General features: G+C 47.0%; 2 protein-coding genes across 2 annotated transcripts; both read right to left on the bottom strand.

Moving 5' to 3' along the window:
- Positions 1-314: 314 nt before the first annotated feature.
- Positions 315-2,288, bottom strand: LOC109756188 (uncharacterized). Its single transcript, XM_020315053.1, has 3 exons — positions 2,232-2,288; positions 1,291-2,166; positions 315-1,187 (listed from the first exon to the last, which is right to left on the bottom strand). The coding sequence occupies exons 1-3, from the start codon at positions 2,286-2,288 to the stop codon at positions 315-317; spliced, it is 1,806 nt and encodes a 601-aa protein (XP_020170642.1).
- A 27-nt stretch (positions 2,289-2,315) lies between these two features.
- Positions 2,316-3,827, bottom strand: LOC141027119 (uncharacterized). The gene is made up of 2 exons (XM_073504055.1): positions 2,919-3,827; positions 2,316-2,714 (listed from the first exon to the last, which is right to left on the bottom strand). Exons 1-2 carry the CDS (start codon positions 3,825-3,827, stop codon positions 2,316-2,318), a joined length of 1,308 nt encoding a protein of 435 aa, XP_073360156.1.
- Positions 3,828-16,388: the final 12,561 nt, after the last annotated feature.

Here is a 16,388-nt window from a genome sequence, read left to right as displayed (position 1 = left end):
ATGGAGCAGATTTGTCATAGAACTTGTAGGATGAGTGTTCGTTCATATATACTCCATCCGCTCCAAAATAGATTACTCAACTTTGTACTAATTTTAGTATAAAGTTTTTTTTTAAATGGCCATTTCTGGCTTTCATTTCATAGCAGGAGAGAGCGGGAAAAATACATAGTCTGATCAAGTGATCGGTGGAATGGAGGAGAGATTACATAGCCAGCCTAACGAGTGTGTAAGCTGGCGAGGAGGGTCTGATTTCGCTATTTTCACGGCACGTCCCCGAAGGGGTGCGCTATGCATTTGGCTCCGGCGATCCTCCACTACTCCATGTCACGGCGGCAGGCCACAGTGATGCTGCGGGCGCATGGTGCTTTCCCTTTAAAGGTGCACGCGTTTCGCTCTAACCAAATTTGCCAGGCCATCAATGTGAGCAGCGATCTGGTGCCCTTCCTCATGCCTGGGTTGGCTCCGTCGATGATCAAACGAACCCTCTCGGCGGTGGTTCTCCCCGTGCTCCAGGTGGACTGGCTGAAGGAATGACAGCCGAGCCAGGTTGCCACCTCGTTCCAGGCCTGAATGGCAACGGTGCACTCCCAGAACAGATGTGACGAAGTCTCGAGGTTGCGGAGACATAGCTGGCAGAAGTAGCTGTTGGTCCATCCACGTCTTTGGAGTCTGTCGTTGCACCATAGGCGATCTAAGTGCAGCAGCCAGAAAAGGACTTTCATCTTGTCAGGGGCCCAAGCCTTCCAGATGATTGCTGTGAAGTCAAGCGCCGGGCGGTCTTCAAACTGGACGTCGTAGGCGGAGCGCGTGGAGTAGTTGCCGGAGTTGCCCAGGGTCCAGGCGATAGTGTCGGCCCTTCTAGCTTCCAGTGTGATGCCGGCGCTTCTGATCTCCCTGGCGAGCTGCAGCACAAAGTGCATGATGTTGCCGTGGTCACCATGGCGTAGGTCAAGGACCCATCGGTCTTGATGCAGGGCTTCTTGGACAGATCTGTTCTTGCGGACGGAGTGAGCAAACACTGTTGGGTATGCCTGACATAGCGGTCTGCCGTTCAGCCAGGAAGAGAGCCAGAAGGAAGCCGTTGAGCCGTCCCCGACGGTGACAGACGTGCAGGCAGCGAACATAGTGCGATCGGCGTCGTCGCAGGGAGTGCCGGTGCCAACCCAAGGGCGGGACGTGCGTCCATGCTAGCCATAGCCATCACAGGCAAAGAGCCCGGGCAAACTTCGGTAGATCATGGATGCCCAGGCCTCCTGCGCGCACTGGCGCGGTCACCGCCTGCCATCGCACCTTGCACTTTCCACCAGTGGCCACTTCGTCTTGCGCCCATAGGAACCTTCTTCTTGCCTTGTCTACTTCCTTGTAGAACTTTTTGGGCGCCCGCAGCACTGTGATGGCGAAGGTGGGCATTGCCGAGAGAACACAGCGTACCAGGACGCGTCTGCCGGTGAAGGGCATGAGCCTCCCTTTCCAGCCTGCAAGGCGTGCGCGGATCCTGTCGAGGATGAACTGAAGATGCACTAATCTGAGCCTACCCGTAGTGATTGGCAGGCCGAGGTATCTAATTGGCAAGGACGCGATCGCCCCCCCAAAATTTTGCAGAACCGTGTGTAGGTCGATTTCGTCGCACGCAATCGGAATGGCTGATGATTTTTCTAAGTTGACGCGCAGCCCGGTTGCTTCTCCAAAGATACGAAGGATGTGCAGCAGCTCGTCGATCTCCTGGCGCACAGGGTTGATGAAGATGACTGTGTCGTCGGCGTACAGGCTAGTGCGCATGCGCAGTGTTCTTCCGGGTATTGGTTGGAGGAGGCCGTCTCTAGTTGCAGCTTCTAGCAGTCTATGCAAGGGGTCGATGCAGAGGATGAACAGGAGGGGGGAGAGCGGGTCTCCCTGCCGCAGGCCGCGTCGATGCTCAATGGGGCAGCCTAGAACGCCATTGAGGAGACATACTGATGATGAGGTTGATAGGAGCAGGGCAACCCAGTCCCTCCAGCGCACCGGAAAGCCCATTTTTTCTAGCAGCTCTAAGATGTATTCCCATGACACATTGTCAAAAGCCTTTGCTATGTCTAGTTTCAGCAGGAGGGTGGGTGTTTTGCGGCGATGGAGGGCACGGACACTATTCTGGACGAAGAGGAAGCTGTCGTGGATGCATTTGGCCCTCTGGAATGCGGATTGCGGGGGGAGATGATCGTGTCAATGACAACAGCCAGCCTCATCGAGAGCACCTTGGCTATAAGTTTGGCGATGGAGTGGATGAGGCTTATGGGCCTGAAATCCCCCATGCCCGTCGCTCCGTCTTTCTTTGGCAGCTAGGCGATCATGGCCGAGTTCAGGTCAGAGAAGTTTCCCCCTGCCAGTCTGTAGAAGTGATCGAAGACTGCCATGACATCATGCTTGATTGTGTTCCAGCAGGCTCTGAAGAAGGCACCCGAGAAGCCGTCCGGCCCTGGCGCTTTGTCGACTGGAGTGGCGAGGATGGCAGCCCACACTTCAGGCTCAGTGAAGGGGTTATCCAACCCAGCATTTTGGACGCATGGAAGGTCGATCGCATCCCAGTTGATGGAGCAGCCCCTGGTTTGCTTGGTGCCTAGATGGGAGGTGAAGTGCCTGTATGCAACATCATCTTTGTCGTCGTGCGAGGTGGCCGTGGATGAACTGGCTTGCAGAGAATGAATGAAGTTCTTCCTTCTGCGGGTGTTGATCTTGGCCTAAAAAAATGCAGTTTTTGCATCCCCTGCCTTGAGCCAAGTGATCCTGAATGCCTGTCTTTTGCGTGCGCGCTCAATAGCTGCAAGGCCAACCACTCTTTGCTTCGGTTGCTTTCAAAGATGGAACTCAGCAGGAGTGAGGTGTCGCTTTTCCTGGGCAATATCTAGGTGAAGGATGATTTCCGCAGCCAGGTGCAACTGAACCTTGGCGTCGCTGAAGAGAGACCTGGCCCAGATTCTGAGGTAGAACGCGGTGCGTTTGAGCTTGAGCTTGAGCGTGGCAATGGGGCAGGAGCTGGCCACAGGGCGCTGCCAAGCCCGTTCCACAGTCTCCTGAAAGCGCGGGAAACGCGTCCAGAAAGATTCAAATTTGAAAGAGGGCCGACGTGCAGGAGGTGCAGCGTTGGCGAGTAGCAGGGGGCAATGTTCAGAGCAGGCCGTGGAAGCAGCCATCAGCATGTGGTTTGGGAAGAGGGCGTCCCATTCAGAGTTGCAGAAGATTTTGTCGATGCTGACAAGAGTCGGGCTTTCTCTCTCATTTGACCAGGTGAAACGCCTGTTCTTGCACTTAATTTCCTTCAGACAAGCAGAGTCGATGGCTCTTCTGAATTGTCCCATAATTCTTCTGTTCAAGTTGAGGTTGCTTTTGTCTCTGGCTTCATAGATGACGTTGAAATAACCAGTAATCAGCCACGGTTCTCCACTGGGCGGGGCGGCGTTGATCAACTCAGCCAGGAAAGCCTCCTTGCGGGCGTCGTCGGCCGGCCCATAGACAGTCGTCAGCCAGAACGATGAACTGCACTGAACCGCTGAGACCTTTGCTGTGATTGAGAAACAGCCAACTGAATGCGTGGCAATGTCGACTAGCCTTGTGTTCCAAAAAATTGCCACGCCTCCCTTTGTGCCAGCAGCAGGCAGGACCGCGCACCCTTCCATGGCGGTGCCGCCGATCTTGCGAGCAGCATCTGCTGACCAGGTTTCCAGCTTCGTCTCCTGGAGACAGAGGATGGTAGGCCTGTGAGCTGTCGCAAGTTCATGCACAGCAAAGCGCCTGGCCGGATAATTCAATTCCCTAACGTTCCAGCTCAAAACAGATAAATTTGTGTTAATCATTGGACACACAAAACTTCTCCGGCAACAGAAGATTTCTATTGATTGAAGAAGGAAACTGATACACATTCCGCATAACAGGGGGGCGCCAGAGACCACCAACAAGCCCCTGAATTCTCTGGCGCGCAGCAAGCCCGCTAAATCTATGACAGGAGCTAGACATTGATCCTAACTTGAATTGGCTTAAGGCCAATCGCTGCCGAAGACTAATACTAGTAGATAGAGGACCTATCATAACTAAACTGGGTTGTCAGCGACAGCATCAGGGCCGGCCATGGCGCCTGCGATGCGAAGCGCCTCCGGATCGAGGCGAGTGAGCTTGGCGATGATGGCGATGTCTTCATGGGAGAGGGGCTCTTCTACAAAAAAAATACACTTCCGTGATGATACGTGTTTGTCACAGTAGGTCGCGTTTTTTGTCATGCATGTACATCCATGACAAATTTATGACAGAATCAAGATAGTCATACCTGTGCTGTCGTAGAAGTGTTCCATGACATTACCAAAATTATCATCACGGAAGTGTCCACTTCCATGACGATAAATCGCGCGTCACAGAAGTGCTTTCGTCAAGGGTGACCGACACGTGGCATCCACCGTAACAGAACGCCGTTAAACTATCGGGTCGGATTTTGGATCCGATAACCCGTTAACAGCCCTGACCAATGGGGATTTTCCACGTGTAAAATCATCATTGGCTGGAGGAAACACGTGTCGGCTCATCGCTAGGACAGATGTCATCCACTCATTGGACAGAAGGCGCCTATGATACGTCGACATGTGGCACGGCCCAACAGAGGCCCATTCCTGTGAAAAGGCCGGCCCGTTTGACTTGGTCAAAAGGTGGCGGACCGGCCCATGGAAAGCCTGTTAACGGCCTATTCGCATATAGCCCATTTACAGCCCGCTAACCCAAGGCCCGTTACGCCCTATTCGAATTAGGCCCAGTAGCTTCACCTGGGCCATCCAATATGATTCCAGCCCGTTTTCACTTCTGGCCCATGTATGGCCCATGACGTCTTTCGGCCCATATGAGGCCCTATGTAACTCTTGGCCTATTAGTGGCCCGTGGTGAAACTGGCCCGTAATGAACAGTGTATCACTTTACACCCATTAACGGCCCGTGGTGAAACTGGCCCGTAAAGAACAGTGTATCACTTTATACCCATTAACGGCCCGTTATTCCGTTGGGCCGTTTCCGGCCCATGTTATCCTTCGGCCTTCTCAGAGCCCATTTATTCTTGGGCTATTTTCCAGCATTCGTTTACTTACGGACCGTTACTGTCATTTTCTGCTTGTGGGCCAAATTCAGCCCGTGGTTACAGTCGGCCCGTTTGTGGTCCGTTAATACGTTGGGCCGTTTTCATAGCGTCATCAAATACGGCCTATTAACGATGGCCCGTTATGGTCGGCCCGTGAACGGACGATTCCAACTCTAGCCCGTTTACGGCCAGAATGCGGTCTGTTTGGCCCATGTTTGGCCAATCGATCATACGGCCCGTATAAGGCCCATTGATGATACGACCCGTAAAAGGCCCATTATTTCTACAGCCCGTAGAAGGCCCACTGTTTCTACGGCCCGTAAAAGGCCCATTGTTTCTACGGCCCGTAGAAGGCCCACTGTTTCTACGGCCCGTAGGAGGCCCAGTGTCACTACAGTAAATATTAGCCCATGGTTATTGTGGCCTAGTTTTAAAAAATAGGTTATTGCAGCCACTAGCAAACCGCAGAAAAAGAACTGCACTGACTACAAGCAAACAAATAAACAAGACAACAAGGAAATAAATAAGCAAGCAACTTACACTAGGCTATCACGACTATTACACATATTACATCCACTGGGCATCAAAGTTCGCCACCAGTGCAAATATAGGGAACACAACAGCATATAAACGTCGCAGCAAAACAAGTCCAGAACTGAAACCACTTCAGAAGAGCTCAAGAAACAATATCCTGGGTACCCATAATGCTGGCAAGATGCTTAGCAAGCTTATTAACTTTCTCTTGTTTGGCGCTTAAGTCCTCCAGCGCTTGCTGGACCACCAGAAAGTATGCATCTGAATTCTGGAGGGACTTCCTTAGTACTTCGGCTTCCTGTCGCATAACATCTGATCGATGTCTTTCAACTTGAAGTTGAGACTCAAGAAGCCGAACTGATTCAGGCAACGAGTTCGAAGAGCTGGTGCCAGCAGTGGTAGCCAGTAACTCGAACACTACATCAAGACAGGACTTTGGGGTTGTCTCAGTGTCTTCAATATAGTTTTTATCAGCTTTCTTGGAGACCAACAGGGATGTCTCACTATCTTGAACCTTATCTGCATTACTTCCTTTACCATTGCATAACAGGGTACTCTTCTCCAATATTTTATCCGCGTTCTAAAAGAGAAACAAACAAACACATCTCAGGTTTACAATGTAGTATATGAAACTCATTTTGGTAAACAAGTTCAGTAGTAAGGTGGACAGGATAACAACATGAAACAAACATATATCTATGTAGTATGGTCACTGTATGGTTTATATCATTCTAGTTTATGTTGCCAAATCAAGATAGATACAGTTCGAATCATATCTATTTAAGACAAAGCAGCATAGACAGAATATAAGTGTGGGAAACTACACAGCAATAGAAACACTTGTAATGGGCATGGCATGAGAACATAACTGTTTATTCAATTGAAACTGAAATCAACATAGAGCAAGTTAAAACAGTAAACAGCCAAACACGTTGAAGAAACAGGTTTAAAACATACCTGTTGCGCCATTGGAGTTTCAATTGCATCCTTCAAATGTGAAATTAGTTGGTATCAGTAAATACAGTGATGCAAGAGCAATGTAGTATGAACCATAGCTACGGAACCTGACCTGAGAACAATTCTTCTTCTGCTTTAAGCGTTGACTTCGGGTTCGGAGTGGTGGTCCTCGTGATTTGGGCACTGCAGTTGCCTTACTAAATGCTCGTGTTTGGGTGCTCTGTGGTGGAGATGGTGCTGTGTCAACGGGAACTGGGTGTCTATCTGCTGGGGTTGGGGTTAGAAGGGGTGTAGCTGGTTCTCTGTCCAACTGGGTAGGGGTACAATCTGCATGAGTGTGGGTTATGTGTGGTGGGGCTGGTTCTTGGGCAAGTACAACCGTGGTTCTATCTGCATCGACAGGTAGCACGATCTTTTCTAAAGACCGTGTTTTTACTCCCACAGATACTGCCATCACTCCCTCCAACTGAAATGGTTGATAAACAAGAAAAGTAATTGAATGTACAGACATTGTAAGATAGAGAGGTGCAGTGGATAGTAGGGAAGAAAACAGGGCATGAAATAATTCACATTTATGTTGTCTAAGCAAACAGAATAGCAGGACATAATTTCACATATATGATGGCTAATTAAACAGGATAGCATGACACAATTTCACATGTATGATGGCTAACTAAACAGGATAGAATGACATACTTCAAAATATGATGACTATGTTAACAGGATGACATGATATAACTATACGATGTGTCTATTAAAGTGGTTGGCATGCCATAAATCACAAACATGCCGTCGATGGAAACATGATGGCATGATATAATTCACGGATAGAATGACATAATTTAAAATATGATGACTATGTAAACAGGATGAGATGATATAACTATATTATGTTTTTAGAAAATGGGTTGGCATGCCATAATTCAGATACATGCTGTCTATGTAATGGCATGACATAATTCAAATATATGATTTATCTACTAAGGAAGTGAGCAGAGGGCAATCGCATATATGATGTGTCAACTAAGGAGATGGCATTCAATATTGTGTATATGATGTAAAAACTAAGCATTGCAATACAACATATGCATTATATGAGTAATATAACCCTGCCAAGTTTGAGCATACACCTCAGGGGGATAATAGGACTGGTCATGTGCCTCTGAATCCTCCTCTGAAGAGCTATCTGTAACCAGCAAGATATCTGCTTCAGCAGGTAGCATTGTCTACTCTGAAGACCTTGTTTTCACTCCAGATTTCTCCATCACCAATTCAAATGGCTGATGCACAGGAAGAGCAGTTGAATATACAAACATTATCGACAAAAGCAATGAGAAATACAAAAAAAGGACGGCATAATATAATTCACATATACGACGCTTGCCTAAACAGCAAGGCATTGCATAATTCACATACATAATGCCTTGCAACAAGATAACATTGCATAATTCACATATATCATGTCTTGCAACAAGATGGCATTGCATAATTCACATATATGGTAATTAGACACTAAACAGGTGGCATTCACACAAAGCATGTCTAAACTAAGCAAATGACATAGCAATGCAAGATACCATACGCACGATATGAGCAACATAACCCTGCCAAGTTAGGGCATGCACCACGGGGGGGGGGGGGGATATGACTGGTCATCTGTCTCTGAATCCTCCTGTGAGGAGCTATCGGTAACCAGCAAGACATGCGCTTCGTCAGATAGCATTGTGTGCTCTGAAGACCTTGTTTCCACTCCAGATTTTTCCATGACCGTGCCGAATGGCTGATGCACAGGAAGAGTAATTGAATGTACTAAAATTGTTGACAAATTTAACACGTAATAAAAAAATGATGGCATGATATAATTCACATATAAGATGACTGGCTAACCAGGGTGGCATTGCAAAATTCACATATATGATGCCTGGCTAGACAAGATGGCATTGCATGATTCACATATACGATAAAGAAACTAAACAGATGGCATTGACACAAAGCATGTCTAAACTAAGCAGATGACATCTTTAATGTATACAGTAAGCAATGCAAGGCACCATATGCATGATATTACCAACATCAGCATGCCAAGTTAGAGCGAAGACCTCATGGGGTAAATAGGAGTGGTCTTCTCCTTCTGAATCCCCCTCAGAATAGTTATCTTCCTCTTGATTACGATCCGAAATGGGTGGAGGGGGGCTGCCTTTGCACCCACCATGGAACGACGTCTGCATGAAATTTTATTGCCACACAAGGCTCGTCTCTTTTGCTCTACATGATCAGTTCCATTGTGTACAATAACTGGCATGCATAGGAATAAAACATAGTGAGATTATGTAAGGAGTGCATGCACAAATCCAGAGTGATGGTAGCAAACTGTGGATAGACCCAAAACCAATGATAGCAGGCAGATAATAGCTTTAGTTAAAAAATACAAATAATGACTCCTTTAATGTTTGTTTGCACCCAACATGAAACTCATAGTAGACACCGGAGATTAACCAGATAGTATTGATTGCTGCCCCAATATGTACCCCACAACCATTTAAAAAATCAAGTTTCAGCATTAGTTTGGACCTGACTCGGAGTCTAATAGGTGAACACGACGATAATGTAGCATGTCATCATATTAAGCGACGCATAACGTAAGCAGACACGGAAGAGTGCGACCTCTCTTGCGGACCCGTGTAGTCCTCAAGGTCATCTGCTCAGTTGATGATGGTAATGCAGTTGTCGTGGCTGCGGGCGGCGGGGAAGAAGATCTGAGGCGGCGAAAGACAGTCTGGAGAGCGGATCCCTGCTGTGGTGAACCCTTCCGTCGTCGGAGCAGCTGAGCTGGGGTGGAACACAGCGCCGCAGGAGCAGGACAAACCACACAAGGTTTTCTTTGACACATATCTGTAACAGAAGTAATTGAGTCAGGGCTTGTTTGAATTTGAGGATTCTAACAATGCAGGGATAGGAAATAGACAGGAATAGGATAGGAATGCACGTGCAAAACAGAGAATTTAAAAACACAGGATTTCTGCCAATCTGGGTGTTTGATTCACAACAATTGGAAGATCACATGATGCAAAAAAGCATGGTGAGATTAAGTCAAACCACAAGAAAATGTACGGTTATAATGCTATTATGCTACTATCTCTTAGTCTTGTGCTTGATGAATAGGAATATGAAAAGGAGGAGAAGTGGAAATTAGAATTCCTTTCTTTCAAGGAGACACTAAAGGAACAAATCCTACAGTTTTCCTTTGCTCCATTCCTTTGCACCAAATTCATGAAAAGTAGTACCATAGGAAACTTTCCAATTCCAATGTTTTTCATTCACTTTTCCTTTCAAGCACTGGCGATTCTAGTAGGCAGGCTTGAGCAAGGAAAATCCTGCACTAAAAAAATGTTTTTGTGCTACTTCTATTACTTTGGACCCAGGCCACTGCCATACTAGCTCAACTCCCAGGCCCATCGACAAATGCACAGCTCAAACGCGCAGAGATAAATAATGATGGCGTTCAAGAGAGTCCATCACGGATAGCTAAGTTGCCCGGTACCTCACTGCTTGTCATATAGTAGGATAAAATAATCGTATTTCCCGTTACTACGAGTGCTCAGTGGACAATATATATAACATGTAGACTAAAAAGAGATGCAACAAGTGTATAACCTCTTTGGCGAAGCCATGTCGATCTCAGCGTGATTGGGTTGGCCGGTGAGGATGCTCCGGCTGACTTGGCTGTCGGAGGAGGGGAAGAAGATCTTAGGCGTCTGGAGATGGAGCCCGAGGTATTGCTCCGCTGTGATGGAGGGTTTCGTCGTTGGAGCAGCTCCGGTGAATTGTACGACGCTGAGGCTGAAGCAGGACAAGAGAGACAACGAACAACGTTAACCTGAGTGGAATTCTAATAGCATCTCCAATACATGACGTAAAATACATAACCACAAAGTGCTAGATATAAAATACATCAGCCGCTCATCTTTGAACTTAACTGTCGAAACTGAATTTAACTGTCGAAACTGAACTTAACTGTCGAAACTGAACTTAACTGTCGAAACTCAATTTTGCTATCGAAACTGAATTTTGCTGTCGAAACTGAACGCACTAGCAATGTGAGGCTACACGTCGGTCGACTAACTTTTTCATCTCTGTTCAGTCGATTTTGCAGCCATTGGATACGAAATCAAGGGCCTGCGATTCAGTCGACTGAAGTGTAGCTAAATCGGAGCAACATCGCAAGCAAGAGCAAGAGCGAGAGCAACAGCGCGAGCAAGAGCAATAGCAAGAGCAGACCAGGCAGGGGACCGAGAGCAAGAGCAGAGCAGCAGCGCGAGCGAGAGCTAAAGCAGCAGCAGCTCCTACTGATGTGGACGTCGCCGCCGAGGAAGCGACGCCGTGGAGGAAGTGGCCGGCGACGCCGCCGTGGATGGAGCCGCGCCGTGTTGGCTCGGGACCGAGCGCCGGCAGCACCGTGAGATCGAATCAAGAAGAAAATGCGGCGAATAGTGTACAACCTCTTTGGTGGCGCCGATTAGGCCACAGCTTCATCCGAGGAAACGTAGATGATGATGCTCTTCCGGTGGTGCAGGTGAAGACGGCGGTGTGGGAATGGAGGTGGCGCGAAAGACGAGGGGAACGTCGGGGCAGCTCCTTGGAGGTGGAGGACGGGGTGGCTGAACCGTCGGGATGATGAGATCGACGACGGATCCTCATCCGGTACGGTGGATGAGGGACGTCGAGGTGTTGCTGTGGACGACGTCGTCGGGGAAGAGGCTCCGGCTGGGTGGCGGACGGAGCAGGGTGTGGGGTTTCGTCGCGGGTTTTCGCGGCCTCGGTGTACGAATGGATGGGCGGATGGGATGGCAGTGGGGAACCATGGCTTAGAGACGCGCTTGTCCGAAATGTGGGGTAAGTTACGAAAGTACCCCCACCGATTTGAGGCGGTTCTTTCGGTTCAGGGGTACCACGGGCATTTCGCGTGTCGGGATTTCACAGGGAGGTGGGAGTTTTCGCGCGCGTTTTAATTTCGGAATAGCAAGGCGTGGGTTGAGATGGAGGGAGTTGTCGGAGCACAACGAGACAAAGATATATCTTAAATATTTCGGGCTAACAAGGCGCGGGTTGAAGAGGCGGGAGTTTCGCAGCACGATAGACAGAGACGCTAGCTTGAATTTTTGGCATAACAAGGCGCGGCTTGAAATTTCGGAAGAACAAGCTTAACGTGTACCAAAAAAAAGACAATTTGCACCTCAACATGCACAACACACACACAAACACCATTTAGACTAGAGTAAGGTACACGTGCATTACACGCATGAGATTTGGCAACCAAATTATGAATAAATACCACATTATAGCATGCAAGCTTTGAGTCATATATGCATGATGTAGATGTTCGTTTAATTCTTATAGTTCATTTCATTCAAAATCATCTAGTTTTTATAAGAAAGCTAATCTATTTAAAGATTCATGGAATTGTGCGTCGTAAGACATAAAGTAAAAAACAAATAATGGAAAATCATGTAGAAAAACATTTGGGCAATTCTGATACGGAAGATTCTAGAACAAATAAGAAGTGCTTGTGTTTTGATGTTTGTGCATTATGCTTAAGTTCAACCATGGAGTCTTCTAGATTATACATGTGGCGAAATCTGGTGGAATCTAGATGATATCCAACAGCCAGTAGTGCTCAAATTTGCCATCTTTGGACCATCGGATTCGCCTCATCCAACGACCATCTTTCAAAGTTAAAGTTATCGACACACAATATAAAAAAATATAAAATTATATATATATATATATATATATATATATATATATATATATATAGGGGTATAGATATAGATATGTGATGCGAAAGCCGCCCATCATCTCCAATTAGAATAGTGTGTCCATGCACGGATACGACGTGGCCAAATGATGTCTGCCATCGGTATCTCAAATTCAAATCAGTCTGACCTTGTTCAATGTGTATATATTACAACATGCTCGTTTCCAAACCACACTGCGCAGATCTCCGTTATATTCATGCATGCATGGGTTTCAAACATCAGGATCTCTTATTCAAATATTTGAATTCAACTTTACATTGATTATGACCTCACCTATTCTTTTACACCCACACAGTAGTCTTCCCTTTATAATTGTACCACTAACTTTCTCTCGTGCATGCATGCACACACACTACCAGTCGGCATTATCCATTGCACGCATACAATCTTTTTCTTCAGGTCGGTCTCCCATGAAGGCACACACCCACACACATCATCCCCCTCTCCATCATATCGGGCATTCTTTATCTCTCACGCGTGCATGCGCAACGATCGATGTTCCTTTATGTATGTGTGTATATAGCTAGGTCTTTCATAGTTTTCCACACAAACCGATCAATCTATATATCCAGTGAGGTCTCACCCTCTTTCCACGTCCACATCGATCAATCTATACCTCTCTATATAGGATTAACATATATAGCTAATACACCCACATTAATTATATATCCAACGTCCCCCTCTCATCATCCATGCCTTCCGCTTCATCTCTCAGACGCGTGCACAATGGCGAAGACAGGGGGCAGTAAGGGCCCTGCCCCCTCCCCCCTAACATCACTATATATCGAGGCTAATATGAATGTGATCATTAGACAATTGCTGCTAAAAATGGTTTAAGTTCATGAATTGACCCTCCTCGTAAAGGATTAGCAATGCTTGGCCCCTAGCTCATTTATTTTTCATGGCTCCGCCACTGCGTGTAACAGCGCACGTGTTCGCCCCCTCTCTCTAAATATCGATCTCGCACTTGTGCATTCCTTCATTGTCTCCCTCCACTCGGCCCCTCGCACCATCTTCTAGCCCCCCACCGGATTTTGCCACATGTACAATCTAGCAGACTCCATGGTTGAACTTAAGCATAATGCACAAACCTCAAAACAACAGTTGTTCTCTTTTGTTCTAGAATATTCCGTATCATAACTGCCCAAACTTTTTTTCTAGTTGAATTGCCATTATTTGTTTTTACTTTATGCTTTACAACGCACAATTCCATGAATCATAAAATAGATTAAGGACTTCTTTGATTCAAAGGATTCTCAAAGGAATTCTGGAGGATTCTAATCATTAGGAAGTTTTCCTATCTTGGTTGTTTGATTAGTAGGATTGTAAACTGTAGGAATTTTTCCGTATGATTCATTTGCACTAGATTTCATAGGAAACATCCCATCCACTCAAACCTCTTTGAAAGAATTCTGCGTTTTTTCTATGCACAATGAAACACTCGTACAATCCTGTAGGATTCAAGACGACATTCCACTATAATCCCATGTTTTTCCTATTCCCGCGTTCTTAGCTTTTTTATAAAAACTAATTGATTTTGAATGAGATGAACTATAAGAATTAAACGAAGGGCTACATCAGGCATATATGACTCAGAGCTTACATGCTATAGTGTGGTATTTATTCATAATTTGGTTGCAAAATCTGATGCATGCAATGCACGTGTACCTTACTAGTACTTCGAGTATGTGCAAAACACGTAAATTAGAATACCAATGGCACGCTACATAGTGTCTCTCTTACAGTTCATGAAGCCACGTGGCACATGTGGAGGCGTTGTCGCGACCTCCTTGCGTGGATTGATCACAATGACGTGCTGCTGGTTCCAGAAGAATGTACTCGTCCTCCCTGAGCCATACTGGCGGTACATGCACGAAGCGAAGATGTGCACGCACGCCACACACGCACTCATTCCCTCACACGCACACGCGGGTACACGGGCGGACGCAATTTCGTACCAAGATCCACCCCATGTGATAATTTGACGCGTGTAAAGTCGTTCACTTCATTGATGGTTAATTAATACAGCGCATGCAAAATTGAGTGGACGTGAGGGCGGAAGAAAGACATTATTCGTCCACTGCGCGCATGCGAGTAGTTAAATCGTGGGTTGCTAGTAGTACTTCCATTGGTCTCCTTCGTATTTTGTGCCAATTTTTGACAGTAACATACTCCCTCCGTTCCAAAATAGATGACTCAACTTTGTACAAAAGTTAGTACAAAGTTGGGTCATCTATTTTGGAACGGAGGGAGTAATATTTACGCATTTGAGCAGTGTAGTACTTGAAATTTATGTTCCGCTAAACTCATCGGGAGCCGTTTCGGGCCTCGAAACCAAAACCATCAATTAATCTTTACCTTGTTCCCATCACATTCGAAAGCCTGCTCACACCTACTAGTACGTACCAAACTTGAACGTGTTCCCACTATGCAGGTATTAGTACTAGTGCTAGTACTTAGGTTATAAAAAGGGGAACTACCTAACCGAAAATTACTCTACCTTTCCTCCTCATAAGTGCTTCTTCTTCGTCCGTCGTTGCCATGGCCGGTGAGCAGAGCTCTAGGTCGAGAACTACTCGTAACAAGGGAGCGGCAACCAAGGCTGCGGAAAAAAAAGAGAGGGCTCGCCGCCACGCAGAGACCTCGAAAGATCTCTCACGGGCAGGCGATGTCTCCCAGGAGCGCCCTAGCCGCGGAGGCGAACATGCCGAGCCGGCGGAGCTGGAGTCATTATCCCTCGACGGCATGCCTGGTCAGCTCAATAAGCAGAAGAAGTTCATCCAAGGCTTGATGGAGTTGCTGAAGGAGAGCCTCGACGACATGCCCGCTGAGCTCAATCAGCAGGGGGAGTTGACCGCCGGCTTGGTGATGCTGCTGAAGAAGAGCATTGCCTCGGAGAAGAAGGCGACCGGCGAAATCCTGCGACTTCAGGAGGACAAGGCGAAGCTCTGCCACGAGATCGACCTGTTGAAGAAGAAGAACACCGGCTGGAAGAAGCTACATGAGAATAGTAGTTCCTCGATGAAGATGCTGCAGGCCCTCGTCATGGAACAGAAGGAGGAGTTGGCGAAGCTCCACATCTAGCACCCGACTGCTGTCAAGGTACGTAATGCGGTCGTGGAACAGATGATGAAGGCTCGCGTCGAGAAATCCCGCATCATGGACAGAATGAAGAAGATGGCGGAGGAGACGCGCAAGGAGATGGAGGACGTGGAGGCGATGAAGAAGCAGTTACGACTCCGCGGCGAATTAGATCATTTGGGGTGATAATCGTCCTTCTTCTTTTGCTCCTGTGTTTCATCTTTTGCTTCGGGTGTTTCGCCGCACGTGTCACGTTCTCTGCGAGGCATGAATAGAACAATGTTTTTTTGATGGAATGAATAGAACAATGCTAACAATGAGATCGCCATATGGCACTGGGCTGTCGTGTTTCGTGCTCCTCCGTCGCAGTACTACTCCAGTGGAAAACTTGAGTATACCGCACGGTTCTTTGCTCCTCCTCGATCAGGTCATCGGCGCATTTATATGAGCAGTCAAATCACAAGGCCCCGCCTTCCAGCAGTAATGAGCCGTCAAATCACAAAGGCCCTCGCCTCTCGTGAAACAGACCAAGCTAGACTGCCCCGCCCTCTAGCCTTTTAAAAAATGTATACTTTTGTACAACAGTAGTATCGATGGATTGCGCCATGGAGCAAAACTTGAAATTAAAAAAAAGGTGGTACATATAGAGAGCGCTCGTCGCCAAATTATGCATATAGTACTATTAAAAAGGCTAGTCACAATAATGGAGTCTAGCACAACCCACCCCTCAAATAAAACTAAGAGGGTGCTTGGATACGTTTTAGTCCCATGACTAAAAGTAGTGGGACTAAAACATGCTAGCCTCACCCATGCTTGGATCCAAATACTAAAAAAGCTAAAATCAAGTTAATGAGCATTTATTACCCTCCAAACCCTCCAATCCAGAACTCGCCTGTGTTAAAGGAGAGGAGTTA

Source organism: Aegilops tauschii, chromosome 1 (genome assembly GCF_002575655.3).
Source record: "Aegilops tauschii subsp. strangulata cultivar AL8/78 chromosome 1, Aet v6.0, whole genome shotgun sequence".
In the NCBI taxonomy this organism is placed as follows: Eukaryota; Viridiplantae; Streptophyta; class Magnoliopsida; order Poales; family Poaceae; genus Aegilops; species Aegilops tauschii.
This window is presented reverse-complemented; position numbering and strand designations above follow the sequence as displayed.